Source organism: Cynocephalus volans, chromosome 10, assembly GCF_027409185.1.
Source record: "Cynocephalus volans isolate mCynVol1 chromosome 10, mCynVol1.pri, whole genome shotgun sequence".
Taxonomy (NCBI): Eukaryota; Metazoa; Chordata; class Mammalia; order Dermoptera; family Cynocephalidae; genus Cynocephalus; species Cynocephalus volans.
Window position 1 is genome coordinate 102,383,482 of NC_084469.1, and position 22,026 is coordinate 102,405,507.

The following is a 22,026-nucleotide window of genomic DNA, read 5'->3' on the forward strand; positions in this document are numbered from 1 at the left end:
TGGCCCTTATACAGGTCTTTATTTATCTTCGGTATATGCTGAGGAGTAGAAATGCTGGGTTAATAAGTATCTCTATGTTTAACATTTTGAAGAACTACCAGACTGTTTCGCAAAGGGGATTTACCATGTTACATTCCCACCCAAAATGTCTGAGAGTTCCAATTTCTTCACCACCTTGCTAACACTTGCTATTTTCATCTTTTCCATATTAGCAATCCCAGTGTTATGAAGTGATATTCTGACTTCATAAAGGTGACTTGGTGACTACATGGAGAGGTTCATGTCATTAAAAGAAAAGTTTATTACTCACAGTATCAATAAAGGAGGATGCCACGCCATGCAAGGAGACATGGAGGAAAAGACTTGGTCAGGAGGCAGAACAATGAGCAAGGGGAAAGCACAGGCCACAGTTTTTATTGCGGTTTCCACCAGAAAGGTAAGGCAGGGCAGAATAAAACGTTTCGTATTGGCTAGTGTGAATAATGTTGGCAGGCACAGGGACATAGATGTACATAATTATCTAGTGCCTTGCCCTGGACAAGGGAAATATTGGCTTGGTATGTTGAAGTTGGATAGAGGAAGTAATTGGGTACAGAGGCTTTGAATTGGTTGGTATATATGAATGGGTGATTCCAAGCAAGTTGTTCGCTATAATTAGGAATTACCCAACCCTGGTAGGGGCACTCCTCCCCCAGCTAGCAAGACCCCCAGGATGTCTTTGTATCCTAAAATACAGAAAATTAAAACCATGATTAATATAATTGGTCCTCCAATGGTTTGATATCACACTAGGAACATTGGTACAATGAGAGTAAAGATTTTCAGACTGTAGAGCATATGTTGCCCTAAACATCACAGAAAACAGTTTAAAAATAAAGTGAAAAATAAGTGAAATATAAGTATTCCTGCCCATAATCAAGTTTTCCATTATATGAGGGTACTTCAAAAACTTTGTGGAAAAATAGAATTAAAAGATAATATGGGGCCAGCCTTGTGGCTCACTCAGGAGAGTGCGGCACTGGTAGCGCCGAGGCCGCGGGTTCGGATCCTATACAGGGATGGCCGGTGCGCTCACTGGCTGAGCCTGGTGCAGACCACACTGTGCCAAGGGTTGCGATCCCCTTACCAGTCAAAAAAAAAGATAATATGAATCTTTCCATGAACTTTTTGAAATTCCCTCATATATGGCATTGCTCAAGAAAATAAATTTGAAATTTTGAAAGTGTCAATAATCTCATATGTTTTTTGTTTTTGTTTTTGTTTGGGAGAGGTTGGCCAGTATAGGCATCTGAACCCTTGACCTTGGTGATATCAGCACCATGCTCTAACCTACTGAGCAAACCAGCCAGCCCCGTAAAAAAATTTATTTATTTATTTATTTTTTTGGTGGCTGGCTGGTATGGGGACCTGAGCCCTTTGGATTGGTGTTATCAGCACTAAACTCTGCTAGATGAACTAACTGGCCAACCCTTGAAAGGTCAGTAATATCTCTGTGGAGTTGTAAAGTATGTTAAAAGTATGAGTTTGACAATAATTAAGGTTGCATGTCTGGAGTTATGTTGTTGGAGAGTATGAACTGATAAATTAGTAAAACATGCAAAGGTTAGTGGTTTTCTGTGCAAACAAGGAGACAGAGTAAGGAGATCAAGATAAAAAGTGTAGGGGGGTAGTAAGCACCAGGAAGACCCCTCAGGGGGTCACGGGTTGACTGATATGAGGCAGGTGCCTCCTGGGGAATCCAAAGATCTTTTATCAGTTTTCAAAACAGCACAGATAGGAGTAACCTCTAACAGATTTCCTATAGGCATGGGGTGTATTGCTGAATGTTTCAGCTGAAATTTCCCAGGATCATAGGTTGAAACAACACCTAGCTCAGGCACGTATCAGATTCTCAAATGTCAAACAAAGGAAATCAAAAATGTTTTGTGTCAAATTTGTGTCTTAGGAGCCCCAGTCTATGGGCATCAAGACAGCCAAGGTTCAGGGGAATTGGGTGAATTCATCTCCAATGGTGTGGTCTTGGGCTGGGGTGATGTCTTGGCCAGCAGTGAGCTCCTGGGGCAGGGTCATATCTGGGTGGTGAGACTGAGATATCACTTATTAATGATACTAACACTAGGAGTCCAAGCACATATATGAAATCAACCTGTGTTACGGATGTCACCCATGACCCAGAAGGGCCCAGACTCAAACTGTGAACAAGTTTCAAGGGGATCCTATAGGACTTATTTCAGACAATCATGATGACATCTAAGACCAGACTATGAGCCATCTCAAACCACACGAGGCAGACAACACTAATTGATTTTTACAGGATTATTGCTGACAATTCAAGGTGGGAACAGATAAGCTACAAGAAACACTCCTACCCACAAGAGAACCATTCAACGACCCACTCCTCTCCAAGTACAAACATATAACACAAAGATACATTCAAGATTTATTGTTTAGCTTGTTTTGTATAACCATAATGATGGCTGGATTAAGTGCCACAGAGTCATAAGGCAGTTGTAGCTATGATGGTCATACACGGTATAACCCAAGGTTGCCTAAGCATCAAAAGTATATAAATTTGGATCACTCCAAGTGAAATCTGGTTGGGTTGGTCTATGTGTCTGTACCCAAGGGCCACAGTAAAGCACCAGTGATGGTGTCAAGCACAGGGGACCATCATGATTAGTCATGTTGACAGGAGTTTTTCTGATTTCACAGCACATGGACGGAATGACAAACACAGAGGCAGGTCATGTTCCTAGCTCCAACTATTGCTTGACTCAGGCATATGACATGATTGTTCTGCCAAGCTGTGAAGTGGACCTAGGGGTTAAAGAGAACATTCAGGGTTCTCAACCCCTCCTTTCACTGCCTGACAATACCAAACTTCCCACCCTCCCCAGATGCAAGGGCTATGGCTCTCCCTCCATGGTTATGAATTTGGGGTACCTCACATTACTAGCTATTACTTCACCCTTTCTCCACCGAGCCAATTTTTTCATGCTGCCTTTTTATCTGAAAGGATAAGGTGTGAGAGAGGAACACAAGAAGTTTTACAACATTTACAGCAGTATTAGATCCCTACCTTGGCTGGTATGAACTACTGTAGGTGGACCATGTATAAGACCATGAAAAGCCAACCAGAGAATATAGTGGTAAAATAGGATTAAGTCTGAATCCTGAAGGCCCACTTTGCCAGTTTCCAACCTGGAACATGAAGCAACTAGAAAAGACTGGTGTTGCTGGAGAAAAAAGAAAGATATATTACTCCAGGAAGGATCAGGACAGACTCACAAATGCTCAGAATAAATCTCCAGAACCACCCAGAAAGCCCTGTCTCTGTCAGCATGTAAGATGGCATCACACAGAAAAGCAATTCCTATATTCCATACATTCATGGTTTCTCTTCAGGTGAATCACCATGTTTAGTAAAGTTTAAGCAATAAGCTGATGTAAAAAATGACTTTCCAACATTTCTTACCTTTATGAAGTTCTTTTCCACTGTGAGATCATGAGTGAGCATCAAGCTACTTAAGAGAACTACAACTTTTCCACGTCTTACATCACTAGGTTTTCTCTCCAAATCAGTAAGACCTGAGAAAAAGAGTGAAGGCTCTCTGTGTTTCCTACATTGTATGACTCGTACATGCTGGACTGTGATCAGATTTCAATGGTATTCCCACATTCCTTAAATTCATGGGGCACCTTAAGAATTTTATCATGTCTTCTAAATGTAGTGGCATAATTGAGAGCTTTCTCAAATTTCCTGTATTAATAAGGTTTCTCGCCAGCGTGAGTTCAAATGTCATAACTAACGTATAAGGAAGTATTACAGGATTCTCCCCATTCCTTGCATTCAAAGGGTTTCTCTTCAGCATGAATTTTAAAATGTTCAGTTAGTGAATGAAACCTATTGTAGGCTTTCCCACATTCCTTACATTTATAGGGTTTCTCTCCAGTGTGAGTTCTTATATGTACAATAAGGTATGAGGACGTAGTAAAGGATTTTCCACATTCCTTACATTTATAAGGCTTCTCTCCAGTGTGAGTTTTTTTTTTTGTTTTGTTTTGTTTTAAAAAAGATGACCGGTAAGGGGATCTTAACCCCTGACTTGGTGTTGTCAGCACCATGCTCACCCAATGAGCAAACCGGCCATCCCTATATGGGATCCGAACCCGGGGCCTTGGTGTTATCAGCACCGCACTCTCCCGAGTGAGCCACGGGCCGGCCCAGTGTGAGTTCTTAAATGTTTAGTTAGGCTTGAAGAAACGGTAAAGGCTTTTCCACATTCCTTACATTTATACGGTTTCTCTCCAGTATGAATTCTTATATGTTTATGCAGGTGTGAGGAAGCACGGAAGGCTTTCCCACATTCCTTACATATATAGGGTTTCTCTCCAGTGTGAGTTCTTATATGTTCGACAAGGTGGGAGGATGAAGCAAAGGCTTTCCCACACTCATTACACTTATATGGTTTCTCTCCAGTGTGAGTTCTTATATGCATATTAAGGTGTGAGGATGTAGCAAAGGATTTTCCACATTCCTTACATTCATAAGGCTTCTCTCCTGTGTGAGTTCTTAAATGTTCAGTTAGGCTTGAAGAAACAGTGAAGGCTTTCCCACATTCCTTGCATTCATAGGGTTTCTCTCCAGAGTGCATTCGAACATGCTTATTAAGGCATGAGGAATTTCTGAAGGATTTTCCACATACCTTGCATTCAAAGGGCTTTTCCTCCATGTGATGTTTCAAATGTTCATTTAGTAAATAAAACCTCCTGTAGGCTTTCCCACATTCCTTACATACATAGGGCTTCTCTCCAGTGTGTGTTCGTACATGTTTAGTAAGCCCTGAGCGTGCAGTGAAAGCTTTTCCACACTCCTTACATTCATAGGGCTTCTCTCCAGTATGAATTCTTATATGTTCGGTTAGGCTTGAGGAAACAGTGAAGGATTTCCCACAATCTTTACACTCAAAAGGCCTTTCTCCAGTGTGAATTCTTATATGTTCAATAAGACCTGAGAATGTACTGAAGGCTTTCCCACATTCCTTACATTCATAGGGCTTCTCTCCAGTGTGAGTTCTTGTATGTCTTGTAAGGTCGGAGCGCCAAGTGAAGGTTTTGCCACAGTCCTTACACTCATAGGGCTTTATTCCAGTGTGAACTCGACTGTGACGATTAAGGGATAAGGAATTTCTAAAGGATTTCCCACATACCTTACATCCAAAGGTCTCCTCCCCTGTGTGAGTACTTAAATGTTCAGTTAGTCGGTAATACACAGTAAAGGCTTTTCCACATTCCTTACACTCATAGGGCTTCTCTCCAGTGTGTGTTCGTTCATGATTAATAAGTCCTGAGTGCCCAGTGAAGGCTTTCCCACAGTCCTTACATTTATAGGGCTTCTCTCCAATGTGAGTTTGTACATGTGTAATAAAGACAGAGTGCCAAATGAAAGTTTCCCCACAGTCCATACATATATAGGGCTTTACTCCAGCATGAATTTGACAATTATGATAAAGACATGAGGAGTTTCTAAATAATTTTCTGCATATCTTACATTCAAAGAGATTTTCCTCTGTGTGAGTTTTTAAATGTTCAGATACTAGATAAAACTTATTGTAGTCACTCCCACTTTCCATATATTCACAGGGCTTCTCTCCAGCATGAATTCTTACATGTTCAGTTAAGCTTGAAGAAACAGTGAAGGATCTCCCACATTCCTGACATTCATAGGGTTTTCCCCCAGTATGGTTTTGCCTGTGATTATTAAGATATGCAGAATATCTAAAGACTTTGCCACATTCATTACATTCGGGGGATTTTTTTACAGTATGCATTTGAATAGGCACAGCATGGCTTGTGGTCTGAGTAAAAGCTCTCCCACACTGATTCCATTTGTAGACTTTTTCTCCAGTGTGAGATCTCCTGTGTACCTGAAGGTGTGATGAATTAAAGAATGCTTCCCCACAGTCACTGCATTCAAAGGACTTGTCTTGGGGGCATGTTCTCTGGGAAACGATATTTGGAGTCAGGCTAAGGGCTTTTCCACAGTGATTCAGCACAGAAAGTTCCACTCCAGTAGAGGTTTTCTTATGCAGAGTAAGAAAGTCCTTCCCATACTGATTATAGTCATAAGTGTTCTGTGTATTTTGAGTTCCCATGTGTGTCTTAAAGCATAAGTGCTCACTGAACATTTCTCCACATTGCTTCCAGTCACAGAATTCCCCTCCACTGTGACTTCCTGCCTGTTGATCAAGGGATAAACAATGATTAAAGCATTTGTGAGACATATTATTTGATTTTACCCATATGAAGATGAAAACATTATAATGATAATTATGATTCTTCCCATATTCATTGCATGCATACAGTTCCTATGCTGTGGAGCTATTTGAAGTTGAATGAAAGAACTGTACTGCAAGAATTCTGTGTCATCTGCTCTAACCTTCAACTGATTCATATATTTTCATGCAATTATTTTGACTATGTGAATACCTAGTTACATATGTGGTAATGTGTACTTGTGGAAATTCTGAAGCACCAAGTTTTGATCTAGGAATAGAATATCACCAAATATATCATATTCACAGTATCCTTCTAAAGAAATTCCTCCTGCTTGGGTGAATGCTACTTCTCTCAAGTATCACTCATTTGTGCTGATTTTCTATAATGGAATTCCTAATATTTTCTAAGTGTGGTCAAAAAAAAAACAAACAAACAAACAAACAAACAAAAAAACTCCCTTAATCTTACCGTTTGTATCCCATTTGATGTTTTTAACCAAAAAATGTCCTGCTCAAGGGCTGACCCTTTTGTTCTCAACTGTGATTCTGAAGTAAAACAAAAAATACATATAAGGGTTTGCAGAACAAAACGGTGGGTTAAATAAGTTAAAAACGATAAAGCTCATTCCTATTTATTTTTATATTAAACATGTGAAAGAAATAAAGTAAAAACAGATTTGAGCGGTTTAGCTATGCCTGAAATTTGGCAATCATAAGAACTTAGGGTCAAAATTTGGTCATTTTTTCAATGGTTTATTCTACAAAAATTAAATGTGATGGTGAAACAATATTATCAGGGAAGAAAAACAGAAAAGAGCTGGACAAAGATCATACATTAAAACCATAAATTCAAAGAACAAAACATAAGAGTGAACAGTAAATAAAGGAGCATGGGAGGTGGAAGATATCCCTAAACTTCTAACATCCTCACCTTCTGGACAAAGTACATCTTAAAAAGTTTCCTCATTACACTTCCAAACATACTTAACTTCTCTTTAACCATGGATGTTTTCCACCAACACTTACCTTGGAAAACTCCTGACTGCACTGTCCTCAGCTCTTTTTCTTCCAGCCAAGAGATCAAGCTAGGTTTGAACAGCTGACATCCTGTACATGGGAAAAGACACATCAATGGAAGAGGCTTACCCATGACACAACAAACCTACCCATCAAACAGGAACTAGATTTCTAGAGAAAGCAGTGGAAATATTTCAAAAGAGCTCAAAATGCAAATGTCCCATCTTTCTGTGCTCTAAGAGATTGGTCATCTCTGACCCCAGACACACATATTGAGGCTTAAATACACACTAAGACTTTCATTCAAGAAGGAAATGATATTAGTGCAAAAAGAGATCTTAATTCTCACAGGAAACTAATATCTTGTAATTATCAACCTCAGAGTGAATCAGATTGACTTCGAGGGCTTGTTAAAACACAGCTGACAGGGCTCCAGCTCAAGAGGTTCTGATTCAGTAGGGCAAAGGTGGAGTCTGACAATGTGCTTTTCAAATGAAGTGACAGTGATTCCACTGATCCTAGGACCACATTTTGAAAACTACAATGCTGGATATAAAACTCATTAGTACTGTGACTTTCTATTATTTCCCATTGCATTCAGAGCTGACATCACCGTTACTGGAACACAGTAAACACACACTATACATAAATTCCACAGCAGGCTACAAGGCATGATCCAGTCTTACCCACTGTGGCCAGGTTCTTGTAGTTCTCCAGCATCACATCTCTGTATAGGTTTCTCTGAGTTTGATCCAATAAAATCCATTCTTCGTGGCTAAACTCCACAGCCACATCGTCAAAGGTCACTGAGTCCTAAATCATCACAAACATGCTGGTTTGAGTCACACAGCATGTCCATAAATGTTCACAGAGATTGAGAAAGGAGAACCCAATGCCAGTACAGGACTCTGAAGGCTCCCATTGTCCACGCCAGCATTCAGTGTTTCTAGACACTCTTCTCACACTCACACACGGTCCATCTCCTCCAGTCATACGGCTTAGAAGGCACCTCTTACACGTGATCTTATCTCACCACAACTAGACTTCTCATCTTATATCCCTCCACTGCAGCTCACTCCTGAGCACACTGCAATCACTCGATAAACACTGAGGCATAAATAAATTCCCTGAGAAAAGGACACTTGCACCTTCTTTACAATCTGTGAGAGCACTCAGCAAAATAAGAAACATGCATTTGGCACAATGAGGGTCAAAATAATAAATAATTTTAAAATACTGGGATAATTTTCAAGGCAATACCTAAGCAATATAGAGGCTCCACTCCCTGCATAAATTCAATTAGAAATATTTGCTTTTAGAAACTGTGGAGGCAAGTCTGCCCAGAAGGAAATGTGTCAACTGGTGGATGCAAGTATGTCATTTTTTGGAAAAATATGCACTTGGCATACCTGATTATTATTCATTAGACAGTCAGCCACCATCTTTGCTGTCTGTATCTTTCCTTCACGAAGGCAGATTACATCCCTAGAAACACATCCTCCTGGAAAAGAAAGAAGGTATGAGAACCAGAGCCAATCATAATTCCCACATTCATATGCTGGGAAATTATTCCGTCCTAGTGTGAAATTCTCTTATAATCCTGCACACTCAAGAAAACACACACATATACACACTGCTGCCATGCAATGCTAGAGCAGACTGTCTCACCTGGAGCTAATAAAAAGGGATGGTAAGCTATGCTGCCCGTCAGGAAAAAAGGTAATAACGTCATTTCACAGTAAGGAAACTTAAGCCCTGGGAAATGTGAGTCTTTATTTGCCCATTATGATAATTCTCATGAAGGACATTATACAACACCTCTTCACAAAGCACACGTACCAGGGGCTGAATGAAAAAACAGCATTCTGTGTCACACTTCAGTACCTCCAAAATGAACCTGGAACATCATTGCTCAGGCCTGGATCACAGGACTGTATATCATGTAGGAAAATTCTAAAGCAGAATCTCTGAAAAAAAAGAGCACAAACAGAGCACTTACCATGGGACAAATCAATGGCTGCCATGCTGTGAGGCTGATGATGAAATCTGCCCAAATGCTCCTTTCCTTGATGCCAAGACCACTTCAGGGCAGCTTGCAAATCTGAATGGATGGTGCCATCTCCATGCCTCTCGATACAGGGATACCTGGTGTCCTATTTCATGTCAATCATTAATCAACAAATATGACTTATCAGTCATCAAATATCATACATTAGCTTTCTCTCTCCAGATGATATATGTGAAAGCCACTAAAACCAGTATACTCCATGAATGTTAATAACATTTACTGTCATTTACAAGAGGCAGAAGTCTCAGAATGAGCCTTACATGTTAGCTCACTTAATTATCATAACAACCCTTCACAATAGATACTACCTCTATTTAATAGTTTTAAAAAACAAAAAAAACCACAAAAATTTAAACCCCCAGATTCAGATAACACTAAGTGCTCCAATATCATCCACTTAAGTAGTGGTGAGTCAGAACTCAAATACAGGTTACTTTGCTCACTGGCTGAGTGTGGTGCTGACAAATACAGGTTACTTTGGTTTAGAAGCCTAAACATCTAAGTTTGTTGTTACTCCCCAACAAGACAAAGAGTAGGTCTAAAACCACACTGTTCAAACAGTAGCCACTAGCCACATGTGCTACTGAGCTCTTGATATAAAGCCAGGATGACTGAATGATAGGATTTGTTATTTTATTTAGTTTAGTTAAAATTTTAGAAACGGGCCATGGACAGTTAGCTCAGCTGGTTAGAGGGCAGCCTTATTACACAAAGGTCCCGGATTCAGATCCCTGTACCAGCCACCCACAAAAAAAAATTTTTTAAATAAAACTTTAAAAAGGATACTTGATTCAGTTATTGGAAAACTTTTAAATATGTTTGGAAAACTTAAATGTTTGAATCTACCTTGTCTACTCTTATTTTGATGGTGTCTAAATACAAATCTTGTATATCTGATCAAAATTTAGAGTCCAATGAATTGAAGACTTAGCAATTTTTTATATACATTACATGGTGAAATAATATGTTAGATATATGGCATTAAATAAAATATATTAAAAATATACCACACTTGTTTCTGTTTTGTTTATTGTAAGTACTGAAAATCTTTAGGATATATGAAGGTACTTCAAAAAGTTCGTGGAAAGATTCACACTATCTTTCAATTCTATTTTTCCACTCACCTTCTGAAGTAGCCTCATACATGACCTATGTGTTATATTTGTTAGACAGAATTGGTCTAGTTTGCTGCAGCATGATGAAAAGTAAAAAACTGAATGTTTTATTTTGTTGACTCCCTGGAGCTTCCCATGATGGAGGCTGGAGCAGCCTGGAGCAGCTTGGAGCTCTGTGTCTTCTCTGACTTTTCAGTTCTGGCCTACTGCTTCATTCATTCAACTTATAAATTAAAAGTTTTGACCCTGTGCCAGGCATCAAGCAAAGAGCAGTGAAATACACAGAAAAATGTCTTAGACTTCAATAAATTCAATGTTCCTACGGGAAAAAATAAGCAATAAATTTGATATAGCGGCCCTCTATATCAGCAGATTCAACCAATCTTAGATCAAAAAGAATTTTTAAAAATCACAATAAAACATAATACAAATTTAAAAATACAGTATAACGGCTGGCCCATGACTCAACTGGGAGAGTGTGGTGCTGATATCACAAAGGCCACAGGTTTGGATCCCTATATAGGGATGGCTGGTTAGCTCATTTGGGAGAGCGCGGTGCTGACAACACCAAGTCAAGGGTTAAGATCCCAGGGCCAGCCCATGGCTCACTTGGGAGAGTGTGGTGCTGATAACACCCAGGCCACGGGTTCGGATCCCTCTATAGGGATGGCCGGTTGCTCACTCTGGGGAGTGTGGTGCTGACAACACCAAGTCAAGGGATAAGATCCCCTTACTGGTCATCTTTTAAAACACAGTATAACAAGTGTTTACATGGTATTTACATTGTATTAGGTGTTATAAGTAATCCAGAGGTGAGTTAAAAATATGTGAGGGAATATGCGTAAATTACATGCAAATATGATGCCATTTTACATATGGGAGTTTAGCATCTGTGGGTTACATCATGAGAATTAGTTATCTCTGAAAGTGGGCAGTTATAAACCGAGGTTCCTCCTCATGCTGGGAAAAAATCAAGCAGATGAGAAAATAAAGACTGCCCTACACACATATATACATGCTCTGAAACACAAATATTCTAAATTGGTTCTTGGGCAAGATTATGGCAGAAAAAGGAAATAACCATTGGCTATTTCAACTTTGACCCTAAAAGATTAAAAAAGAATTGACAAGGTTTTTACAAGAAATTTAGAATACATTGCAAGTACTAGGCATCCTCAACAGGGTCTGGAAACACTCAAATTGAACTGGTCTCCCCCACGCATTGGCAGAGGGGCAGTGCCAAATCAGACTGTGCCAAACACTTGTCTCTTTTACGGATATTCTCACAGAACCATCTTCTCATAGTATTCATCAGTTCTATTTTTCACCTGGTTTTTCTTTTACTTCATTTCTTTCTCAGATTCCTTCCTGTTTATTAATCCCACTATTACATAAGGTTGATTCTGATGAAGTGCCGACTGACGTGCTTGCCTTGACAGTCTAAGTGAATGATGCTCTTTACTGTTACAAGCACTAACGATGACGATAAGAGCTATGGATGAGGTAAGGGATAAGATCTTTTGAATATATTTGTAAAGAAAATGATAAGCTCAGATCTCCTACTCTGCAGATCAAGTCAAAGTCTAAGACCAGAGAGCTTATTTAAGACATCCCTTGAGGAAAGGTATGTCTTGTGGCCAGAGGGCTGAAATTGTTGAAAATTAAACAAAAAAATTTAATCATACAGGTTAAATTACAAACACAGTTAAAGTTGCAAACTCTTAATCTGTTATCTGTTGCTTATAACAGAATATGTGAAACTAGAAAATTTATAAAGAAATGAAACTTATTTCTTACATCTGGAGGCTGGGAAGTCCAAGGTCAAGAGGCCGCATCTGGTGAGGGCCTTTTTACTGGTGGAGACTCTCTACACAATCCCAAGGTGGCGCAGGGCATCACATAGTAAGGAGACTCAGAAGAGACAGCCAAACAGGCTTTTATAACAGACCCAATTTCTTTTTTTTTTTTGACCGGTAAGGGGATCACAACCCTTGGCACGGTGTTGTCTGCGCCATGCTCAGCCAGTGAGCGCACTGGACATCCCTATATAGGATCCAAACCCGCGGCCTCAGCGCTACCAGCGCCACACTCTCCCGAGTGAGCCACGGGGCCGGCCCCAGACCCAATTTCTTGATAACTAATGCATTCCCTGGATAGCCATTAATCTGTTAATCCACGAATAATTAATCCATTCAGGAGGTTACAGCCCTCATAACACAATCACCTCCCAAGCATCCCACCTCTTAATACTGTTACATTGGGGATTATGTTTCAACATGAGTTTTCGAAGGGACATATATTCAAACTAGAGCATAGGCTCACACCTAGATTTTCATGTGAAAATGAGGGCATGAAATTTGAGCAGAACTCAAAAGTTATCTTTCTACATTCCTTGATGAGGAGCCATTGGAATGGCATTTTGCTGAGCTACTGCTCTGCCTGCTGTAGGACCCCCTAGCTTAAATTACTGCCTGTGATTCTACTAATTGGCTCCAAGGTGCACACAAGGCAGCTCTACAGGCTAAGGTATGTGTGCTTGCCCACAACCTTACGGGGGCCCCAACTAACCTAACCATCCCCAGTCTGACTGCACCTCCCATTTGAGCTGACTGAGTTCTGTGTTCTTTTGGGCTGGAGCCATTTCAACCTTTGCTGGGGTAGTTATTTTTTTCCACCATTGCCCCACTTACCACACCACCTACTACCTCACCACTTTTCCCCTCTATCTTAGACACACCTTTACCTTAGACTCCCCAAACATGGAATCATCCATAACATTGGGGACAAGTGCCACTCAAAGCCTTTCTACCACTACCTCGCCTTATGAGCCCAAAAGTCACAACATTTTTTTGTGGTAGACTAAAATCAGAGCCAGGCTCCTAGAAGATGTAATTGTTGAGCCCGTTACCATATCACAACAAAGCTTCTCCATGAGTTATAGGCTTACTCAGCACCACACATATCTGCCCTGCTAATAAAAGGCCCTAAATTAGAGCCCAGCTGCTTGCCTGCCCCTCCAGATACCTAAGCAAAGTTCATGTCTTTATGTATCTGCCCCAGATTTTCTACAACTTGGTGACAGTTGAGAGCTCCATACCACTCTGCCTCTCAGGCCTGGGGGTAACACAGCTCACCTTTGGTTCCCTAATGTATCCTTGGAGATATACTGTGGTCCTATGGAACATGGGACTCATTATATTCACTTCTCATTCCCACAGCCCCACTCTTGCCTCCCTTGATGCGAGGGCAGCCACAAGGCCCAGACTCATGTCTACAACTTCAAATGCATCCTATTGTCTTTGGGCTTTATCTTGCATTTAACCAGTCAAGATGCTCATTCTCAGTTCCCAGCCAGCCCACACCCACCACTGCAAAGGTGAGCTGTTTTCACTCCCATATTGTTGAGCAGGTTGTTACTTTCATGAGAAGGAACATATGTGCTGTTGCTCTGTCCATGCAACAACAGGTCATTCAAGCCAATACAAATTTGTCGGCTGCACTGGCCAAACACAAAAATCTTTTACGTCACAGCCTTGTTCTAATCCCAACAGTCACATGGTCCAGATGGTATCAGATAATCGCCTTGCCCTAAGTTACCTCCTGGTCAAAGGGGTGGAGGGGGTCAGCACATTGTCAGGAACAACCTGCTACACGTACATAAACAACTCAGGCCAAATGCAAGCAAATCTGGGGCTGGCCGGTTAGCTCAGTTGGTTAGAGTGCCATCTTATAACACCAAGGTCATGGGTTTGTATCCCCTTATCAGTCAGGCGCCAAATGCAAGCAAATCTTAAAGCTGTGGCTAGACAAGTACAGGTATTTCATAACCTCACCAAGGTTTACAGTGATATTCCTACCCTGACTCTGGATATAGAATTCAATCTGATCATTTGGTTCAAACCTACACAGTGGGGTAAATGGCCACACACAGGATTTCAGATCACAGTGGGTGCCTTCATATTGTCTTGTCTGTTTAAATATGTTCATCGAATGCCTTACTTGCCTGGCCCAGAATTCTCTGGTAGCCTTTAATACTTCCACCATTCCGACAGTACCCATCATTATGCACAGGGTCTAATGACTAGACACCATAGGATAAATTGCAATGGGTATGACACAGCAAAGGCTGCTGCCTAGGCTTTAGGCACAATGCCTAGTGTAGAACACCACACTCAATATGCCTGATCACTACTTAATAGTGCAGCCTAAAAATATGTTAGGAGCGAGGAGCCAAAGGCAGCTCCCTCCAACCAGAAGAAGTCAAGAAACAGAGCAGGTCCAGGGTCCCAGGCAGGAGCTGAGGGCAGCATCCCCTGCCTAGAAGCACACAAGGAGCATGCCAAAAACACCACTTCCATGTAGTTGACCCACCATAGCCATGGCTGCTGCAAAAGTGGCTCGATGGCACAGCAGTAGCCACAGCTGCGATGCAGGTGACCCACCAGATACCCAACTGAAGTGACACAAGGAGAGTCACCAGCAGAGACTGGAAAAAGAAGAGGATGTCTCTCTTCTCAAAGCCCACTCCAGCATAATAGGAGCAACTGCTCTACCATGCCCCAGTTTTATTTCTTTTTGTTTGTTTGTTTTTAAAGATGACTGGTAAGGGGCTCTTAACCCTTGACTTGGTGTTATCAACATGCTCTCCGAAGTGAGTGAACCGGCCATCCCTATATAGGGATCTGAACCTGTGGCCTTCGTGTTATCAGCACCACACTCTCCCAAGTGAGCCACAGGCCGGCCCTTTTATTTCTGATTTTAGTAATTTCTGTCTTTTTTTTCTTGATCAGTCTAGATAAAGATTTGCAAATTTTGCTAATCTTAAAAACAAAAATGCTAGAAGTTTGTTACTGAGATCAAAAGGCCCATTGCTTCTCCCTAGAATCAGAGCTTTCATTCCTCCCATTGATGCTGACCCCTTCCGCACCAACGTCAACTTGGAATCTCTGGAAATAGAAGGACCAAATTTTAAACGCGTTGACTTGGGGCCACCAGAACTTTATATGGTAAACACCCCAAAGGTGAAAATGGTTGAGGACATACAGGAGACAGTAACACAGACTAGAACTAGTACCTATTTAGGAACAGACTACTGAAAAAGATTTTGTTCAAGGAGACCATGAGAAAAGGGCCTGTTGACTTTTTGGGTCTTTACCATGGAGTCCAAGCTTTGGCTTTTGGGTAAGGAAATAAGACACTGAGCAGGCATAACCTGACACTCCAAAATTTATAATATCTTACAGGACTCTCAAGCTCTGCATAATCAATTTTTGTATAAGACAGGAGGGCCTCCTGCACATGCTGCCCCATCCCCTCCCTCCCAAATAAGAGAAGGCATGTGCTGAGGATGAGATAAAGAAAGTTGAGGAGGAAACCAATTCATCTCTGAGTAGGGTCTCGGAGCCATTTCTGTTATTGCAAAGTATACTTACGGCAAGAGAAAGGGCTCGTCTCACCATTGCTGTTAATGACCGTAAGGTGGATGCCTGTTGGAAACCTAATGAGGAAGCTCTATAAAAGTGGGATGGGACAATAGGTCTACCATGGTGCTGAGCCCTTAGACCCCAATGACCCATTTCTAACCTAGAAGCCACTCGACTGGAATCACTGTGACCATGGAATTGTTCTTTGAATCCCACCCGAAGGGCCTCAGTTTAACTTCACCAGTGCTTTAAAAACTGCACTTTGAATTATGGTTACATTCTGAGGTACCTTGGGTTAGGCCTTCAACATATGAATTGCGGGGATGGGAGCCTATCATCCAGGTCAAACACACAAATTACAATCAGAATATAAGTTATAGGGCCGGCCTGTGGCTCACTTGGGAGAGTGTGGTGCTGATAACACCAAGGCCACGGGTTTGGATCCCATATAGGGATGGCCGGTTTGCTCACTGGGTGAGCTTGGTGCTGACAACACCAAGTCAAGGGTTAAGATTCCCTTACCGGTCATCTTTAAAAAAAAAAAAAAAAAAAAAATATGTTATAAATATGAACGTATATTCATAAGGTTATTTTCCAGCATGAGGTTGCATGAGCTTATCAAGGCTTGTGGAATGCAGAGTTTCCCCACTATCTACATTCACAGGGTTTCTCTCCAGAGAATTTAATGAAGGTTTCCCCACATTTCCTATATACAGGATTTCTCCACTGTGAATTTGTACATGTACATTAAGACCAGAGTTACTAGTGAAGTTGTTCCCACATTCCTAACCTTCATGCGGTTTGTGTTTTGAAGTAAATGGAATAACTGAGAACTTTTCCACATTCCTTACATTGATCGAGTTTCTCTCCCTTGTGAGATTTTTAATGATATTAAAAAGAACTGAAAGACTTGAAGGATTTATCACATTCCTTACATTCACTGGGTTTCTCTTCAGTGTGAGTTCTTTCAGGTACTTGAACTGGAATAACTGAAGGCTTTCCCATATTGTCTACTTCACAAGAATTTTCTCCAGTGTGAGTTGCATGTGAAGATTAAGATTTGTGGGATATTTCAAACTGTTCTCACAATCTTTATTTGTGCATAATTTTATTGTACTGTGAGTGTGCATGTGTATTAAGGCATGAGTAATATGTAAATGCTTTCCCACATTTTTTACACTCAAAGGACTTCTGTACACAGTGTGAACTGTCACATGCTCATTCATGTTTGAAGAATTGGTGAAGGCTTTCCCATTTGCTGACAAAGAAGCCTGCACTTTGGTTTCTGCAGAGAAAAGCCTGCCTCTGCTTAAAAACCCTGTGACAATCTTAACATAGGGCGGATACCTTGGAAGGGAATGCACATTCTCCTCAAGACCCACCACAACCATCTGCTGTTGCCACTATGGTGATAGCTAGTGAAAATCCAGGGGGACAAATATACAACATAATGCAAGAAAAAAAAGCTCATACAACAAAGTAATTCCCTTTCTGGTAATAAGTATCAGAATAAAACAGTGGAACACATACGGGAATAGTTTCTAAGGATGTTAGAACAAGGACAGTGGAATGTAACATGGAACCATTTATTAGACATTCTGGATTTCATGGACCTGATATGACTCTTAACAGCTAAATTGGTTGGATGACTAGAACTTGGACTCAATGGTGACCTAAAGTTAATGAGTTTGATATGCCAGCACTTCCCTGACATAACGTGAGGGAGGGAATCCAGAGAAATAAAAACGTTGCACTGAATTTGTCATGTGTGATTTGCAGAGCCCCCCCACCCTGCCTGTGGTAAGGGCCCAGAAGACACTATTTTCACGAAGATATTTTAAAAAGATTAGTGAAGAAAGAACCTCCATCCTTAAAAGGCCCTCTGGTTTTCATACTTTTATGCCAGGTATGAGTGCAAGAGATACCACCAAGATGAGTTCCCTGATTCCAGTGGGGTAACCAGAACCCAGAGTAGCAGAAATCAAGTGAGTTGTGCTTAACCATCAACAACCACAAGGTCACATTAACTGTCTTTCTGCTAGTTATGTTTCTCCTGGTACAAACATCTGTGCAACTATAGCATTCAAGCAGCACTGTTTCTAGTCCAGGAACCCATTTCAGTGCAAGAAGTCCAACTATGGCAACATATTCTCACAATCAACTGGTCTTATCACACACCCCCATCCCTCAGAAGTAGCTGATCTACATGAATGGTGGAATGCCTTCCTGAAAACCCTGTTACAGGGCCAGTTGTGAGACAACCCTATGACAGGATGGGATCTGTCTGACAGGACTCAGCACATGCTTTGAATCAGAGAGTCCTACATGGTATGGTCTTCCCATAGCCAGAATATACAGGCCCTGGAAGAGACAGGTAAAGGTGGATATGGCTCCCCTACAGAATTTTTTCTTCCAGTTCCAGCGACTTAAGAGTACTGCAAGTTTGGAGATCTTAGTCCCTAATGGGAAATACTTACCTCAGGAGGCGCAATTATGGTCCCAATATACTGGAAGACAAGAGAGGCACCTGGCCATTTGGGGCTTCTTATACCACAACACTAAAAGGCAAAGAAAGGGGAGGGGGATTAACTTACTGTCTAAACTGAGAGATCTCAATTAGCAAAGGGAAATTGGGGTACTGCTATACAACTGAGGCAAGGAGGATGAAATCTAGAACCTACTAGGACTTCCATGCTCCACAGAAAATGTTAACAGAAAAATTACAACAACTAAAAAAAGCCCAACCAATGGAGGATTTAAATTCTTTGGAAATAAAAATATGGGTCACTACACCAGGTACAGAACCCAGACGTTTTGGCTGAGGGCAAGGGAAATATGAAAATGGTCACTGAAATAGTAAACCGTGAATATTAAGTACAATCTTAACAATAATTAAGAGGCAAGAACAAGAATAGTTTTGCATGTTCTTCCTTTGCATGTACACACACGAGGGTACTCCAAAAAGTTTGTGGAAAAACAGAATTACAAGATAATACGAATCTTTCCATAAACTTCTGAAGTACCCTCATATATTATAATGTGTTTATATACACGTGTTTATATATATATAAACTAACCACTCAGTTCTACACATTTCACATTCTTATTTCACATACAACCTATTAGAGGTTAATTTATAATTTAGTCCTTAGGTAACAGAATATCCACTGAGAATATCACTAAATTTAAGAATAAATTCATATGGCCTCTAATGGGGTGGGGGCCTATGCACCTTCTCACTTTGGGGAAGAGTGAGAACTTCTCTTGCATTTTGTTAAGTAGAAATATACAGCTGTTTTATTATGGTAAGGGATTTCACATGTGTGCACAGGTGCACATTAAGGCAAGTACCCAAAGCGGGGACTGTGCCAGTTATCAACTTATTCATCTCAGCTTCAAACTGACCTTCAGCACCTGCTATGAAATAATGGACTGGACTCTTTAAGTATTTATCTTTTACACTAAAAACATTAAGCTTAGTCAGTACAGGGGGAAATGGAGGGACACTGCAAAAGAAAGACAACTTCTCATGTTGGATCCAGCTGGTATATGGTGGATCAGTGATGCAGGGGTAAGGACATCTTGTGGGTACTCTGTCCATGCCACGTGCCCCCAACACACAGTCCCTAAAGGATCTTGCTCCTAGCCCAGGTACCACCCTTCCACAGGCCTCCTAACATGGACACCAAACACTCAAAGAACTCTACTAGGAGAGGAACTATTAGCAAATGCACCAACCAGCTTGATGGCTTATTTCCAATGTCCCTCATGAAACTACACTGTGCATTCCAGGATACGTGCTGAGTGTTGGCTCAACTCCCTCTGTACAGCTTGTGCCCCAGAGGTTTCTTTCCCACAGCCCTCCAGATGGGAACACTGAGGGTCCCAAGCCATGTGACTGCAGTGGCCCCCAAACTGCCACTGTGTACCTGTCCACCATCTTCAGTTTGCCTGTGCCTTGGAGATATATTTGTCACAAGTCTCCCAAAGCAGACACCATGAATTCAAGGCTTCTGGTTTCCAGCGGTGCCCCAACTCCTGCATGCTGCCCACCAACTAGCACTCCCCCATATCTCTGAGCACTGCTTTGTGCTTGACTGCTGACTGTAGACCAGCTCAGGCCCAGAGGAACCCTGCAAACATCACCACATTCCAATGGGCTACAGCTGTGGCCAACAGACCCTAATATGACCCCAGTGATCTCCACCTTCTGGTATTCATGCCCCTAAATAATCCACTCTCTTTGCATACATGCAAGACCTCTAACTTGTTTCTAGACAACAGTATATGACAAACATGAAGGGATTTTGCAAATGTAATTTAGGCCCCAAATCACTTAGTTTTGAGTTCAGTGGTCCTGACTTAATCAGGTGAAAGTGTTTTAAAGAGCATCTAGGTCTTCCTTGAGGTTCAGACACTCTGCCGGCTGACTGAAGTAAGTGGCATTTGGCAAGAACTGCAGGTAGCCTCTAGGAGCTGAGGCAAGCCTCCAGCTGACAGCGAGCAGTAAGTCCTATAGCTGCTAGAAAATGGATTTTAGCAATTACCTGGATGAGTGTGGAAACAGATTCTTCCTTCATTATGCATGCCTAGTAAAGCCCGATGAGAATGCAAACTAACCAATACCTTGATACCATCTGGTGAGATCATGAGCAGAGAACCTACTACATAAGCCATATCTGGACTCCTGACCCAAACAAACTGTGAATATGTGTTTTTTTGTTTGTTTGTTTGTTTTTGTCTTTTTGTGACCAGTAAGGGGATCGCAACCCTTGGCGTGGCGTCGCCCGCACCGCGCTCAGCCAGTGAGCGCACCGGCCATTCCTATATAGGATCCGAACCCGCTGCGCTCCCAAGCGCTGCACTCTCCCGAGTGCGCCACAGGACCAGCCCTGAATATGTGCTTTAAGCCACTAAATTTATCATAATCTGAGTTAGGAAGCAATAGATAACAAAGACACACATCTTCTTGAATTAGGTTTGTATTAACTGCCTTGTAGAGAAGTAAGCATTCTTTTCTCTCTGGCTGTTTTTGCTTAAAATTATGGTTGTAAAGTTAATTCACATTATTCACCTACATTTGATTTATTCCTTCTATTTGGTGCAGACAATTTCAATAGCATAAGTACACTGCAATTGACCCCATTCATCTGATGATCCACATTTGGGTTGTTTCTAATTTAGGACGCTTTCAAATAATACTGCTGTGAAAAGTATTTACTTTCATCCTGATACACACGTATACATATTGCTGCTGTTATACAGCCTGTGTATGCACAAATTAAGATGACGCTGCCAATAGTTTTTTAAATGGTTTTTCTAATAAACTCCCCAACCAGCAGTATATGCACATCCTTACCAATATTCTCTTCAGAACCCTCATCAATTGTTTGCCATATACAGCTAGTTCACTGGGACCCCTAAGTGGCAAATTGAGAATGTAACTTGGATATTTCCAAGGCATGTGGCCCCTTCAGAGCTTTCTGACAGTGTGCATTGACAGGACAGTTTTCTGGTCATTTACTGATGGAGAGATTCCAACTCCCTAGATGTGTGTCTATAAGGAGTTCCACAAGAAAGTTTACTCTGGTCATTCCTTCAGGAAATCAAGGGACTCAGAGTCACAGTTTGGATAGGAGAATGAACCCCAGTAGACCACAAAACCACTCAAAGAGGTTTTGACTCTCTATTGAAGGACACAAACATTTAAGATTGATAATTAACTTAACTGAATATTTATAAAAAACTTATTTTCCAATGCTCAGCCAGTGATTCTAATTAATTCCTTGAATTAATTTCCTGGTCATGAAATTAAAACATACATGTTTTCTCTTATTTTCCCTTAATTTACATCATTTAAACAGATATCACTTATTTTTCCTGTCAGTTAAATACTGAAGAATAGATTGTTCCCAGCCACAGAAAATAAGTCTAATGTGAAACCTAGGAGAAACTCCTGAAGCACTTCCTCTCACCGCCTAAAATGGAATCAGCCAATTCATAGAACCCTTTCCCCACCTTTCCTTTCAACATGGCTAACTCCTAGGCCTTCTCTTGGGTCTCAGCTTAAAAGTCATGCTTTTTTCTTACCTTCACCTACTGCCATATAAAGATAGAGAAAATAA

At 41.1% G+C, this 22,026-nt stretch overlaps 1 protein-coding gene across 5 annotated transcripts in view; it reads right to left on the reverse strand.

Moving 5' to 3' along the window:
* Positions 1–942: 942 nt before the first annotated feature.
* Positions 943–22,026, reverse strand: part of LOC134388499 (zinc finger protein 778-like) — a 31,115-nt gene continuing 10,031 nt past the window's right edge. The window contains exons 3-11 of one of the 5 annotated variants that reach the window (XM_063111581.1): positions 18,379–18,459; positions 9,180–9,262; positions 8,705–8,796; positions 7,982–8,108; positions 7,305–7,385; positions 6,748–6,824; positions 4,544–6,239; positions 3,476–3,588; positions 943–3,236 (exon numbers count right to left, since the gene is read on the reverse strand). In XM_063111581.1, the coding sequence (XP_062967651.1) occupies positions 3,057–3,236; positions 3,476–3,588; positions 4,544–6,239; positions 6,748–6,824; positions 7,305–7,385; positions 7,982–8,108; positions 8,705–8,796; positions 9,180–9,204 (2,391 nt within the window). In that variant the 5' untranslated portion in view covers positions 9,205–9,262; positions 18,379–18,459 and the 3' untranslated portion in view covers positions 943–3,056. Of the gene's footprint in view, positions 6,240–6,747; positions 6,825–7,304; positions 7,386–7,981; positions 8,109–8,704; positions 8,797–9,134; positions 9,263–9,294; positions 9,449–18,378; positions 18,460–22,026 lie in introns of all 5 variants that reach the window. The other 4 variants (XM_063111582.1, XM_063111579.1, XM_063111578.1 and 1 more) reach the window with 4 other exon arrangements.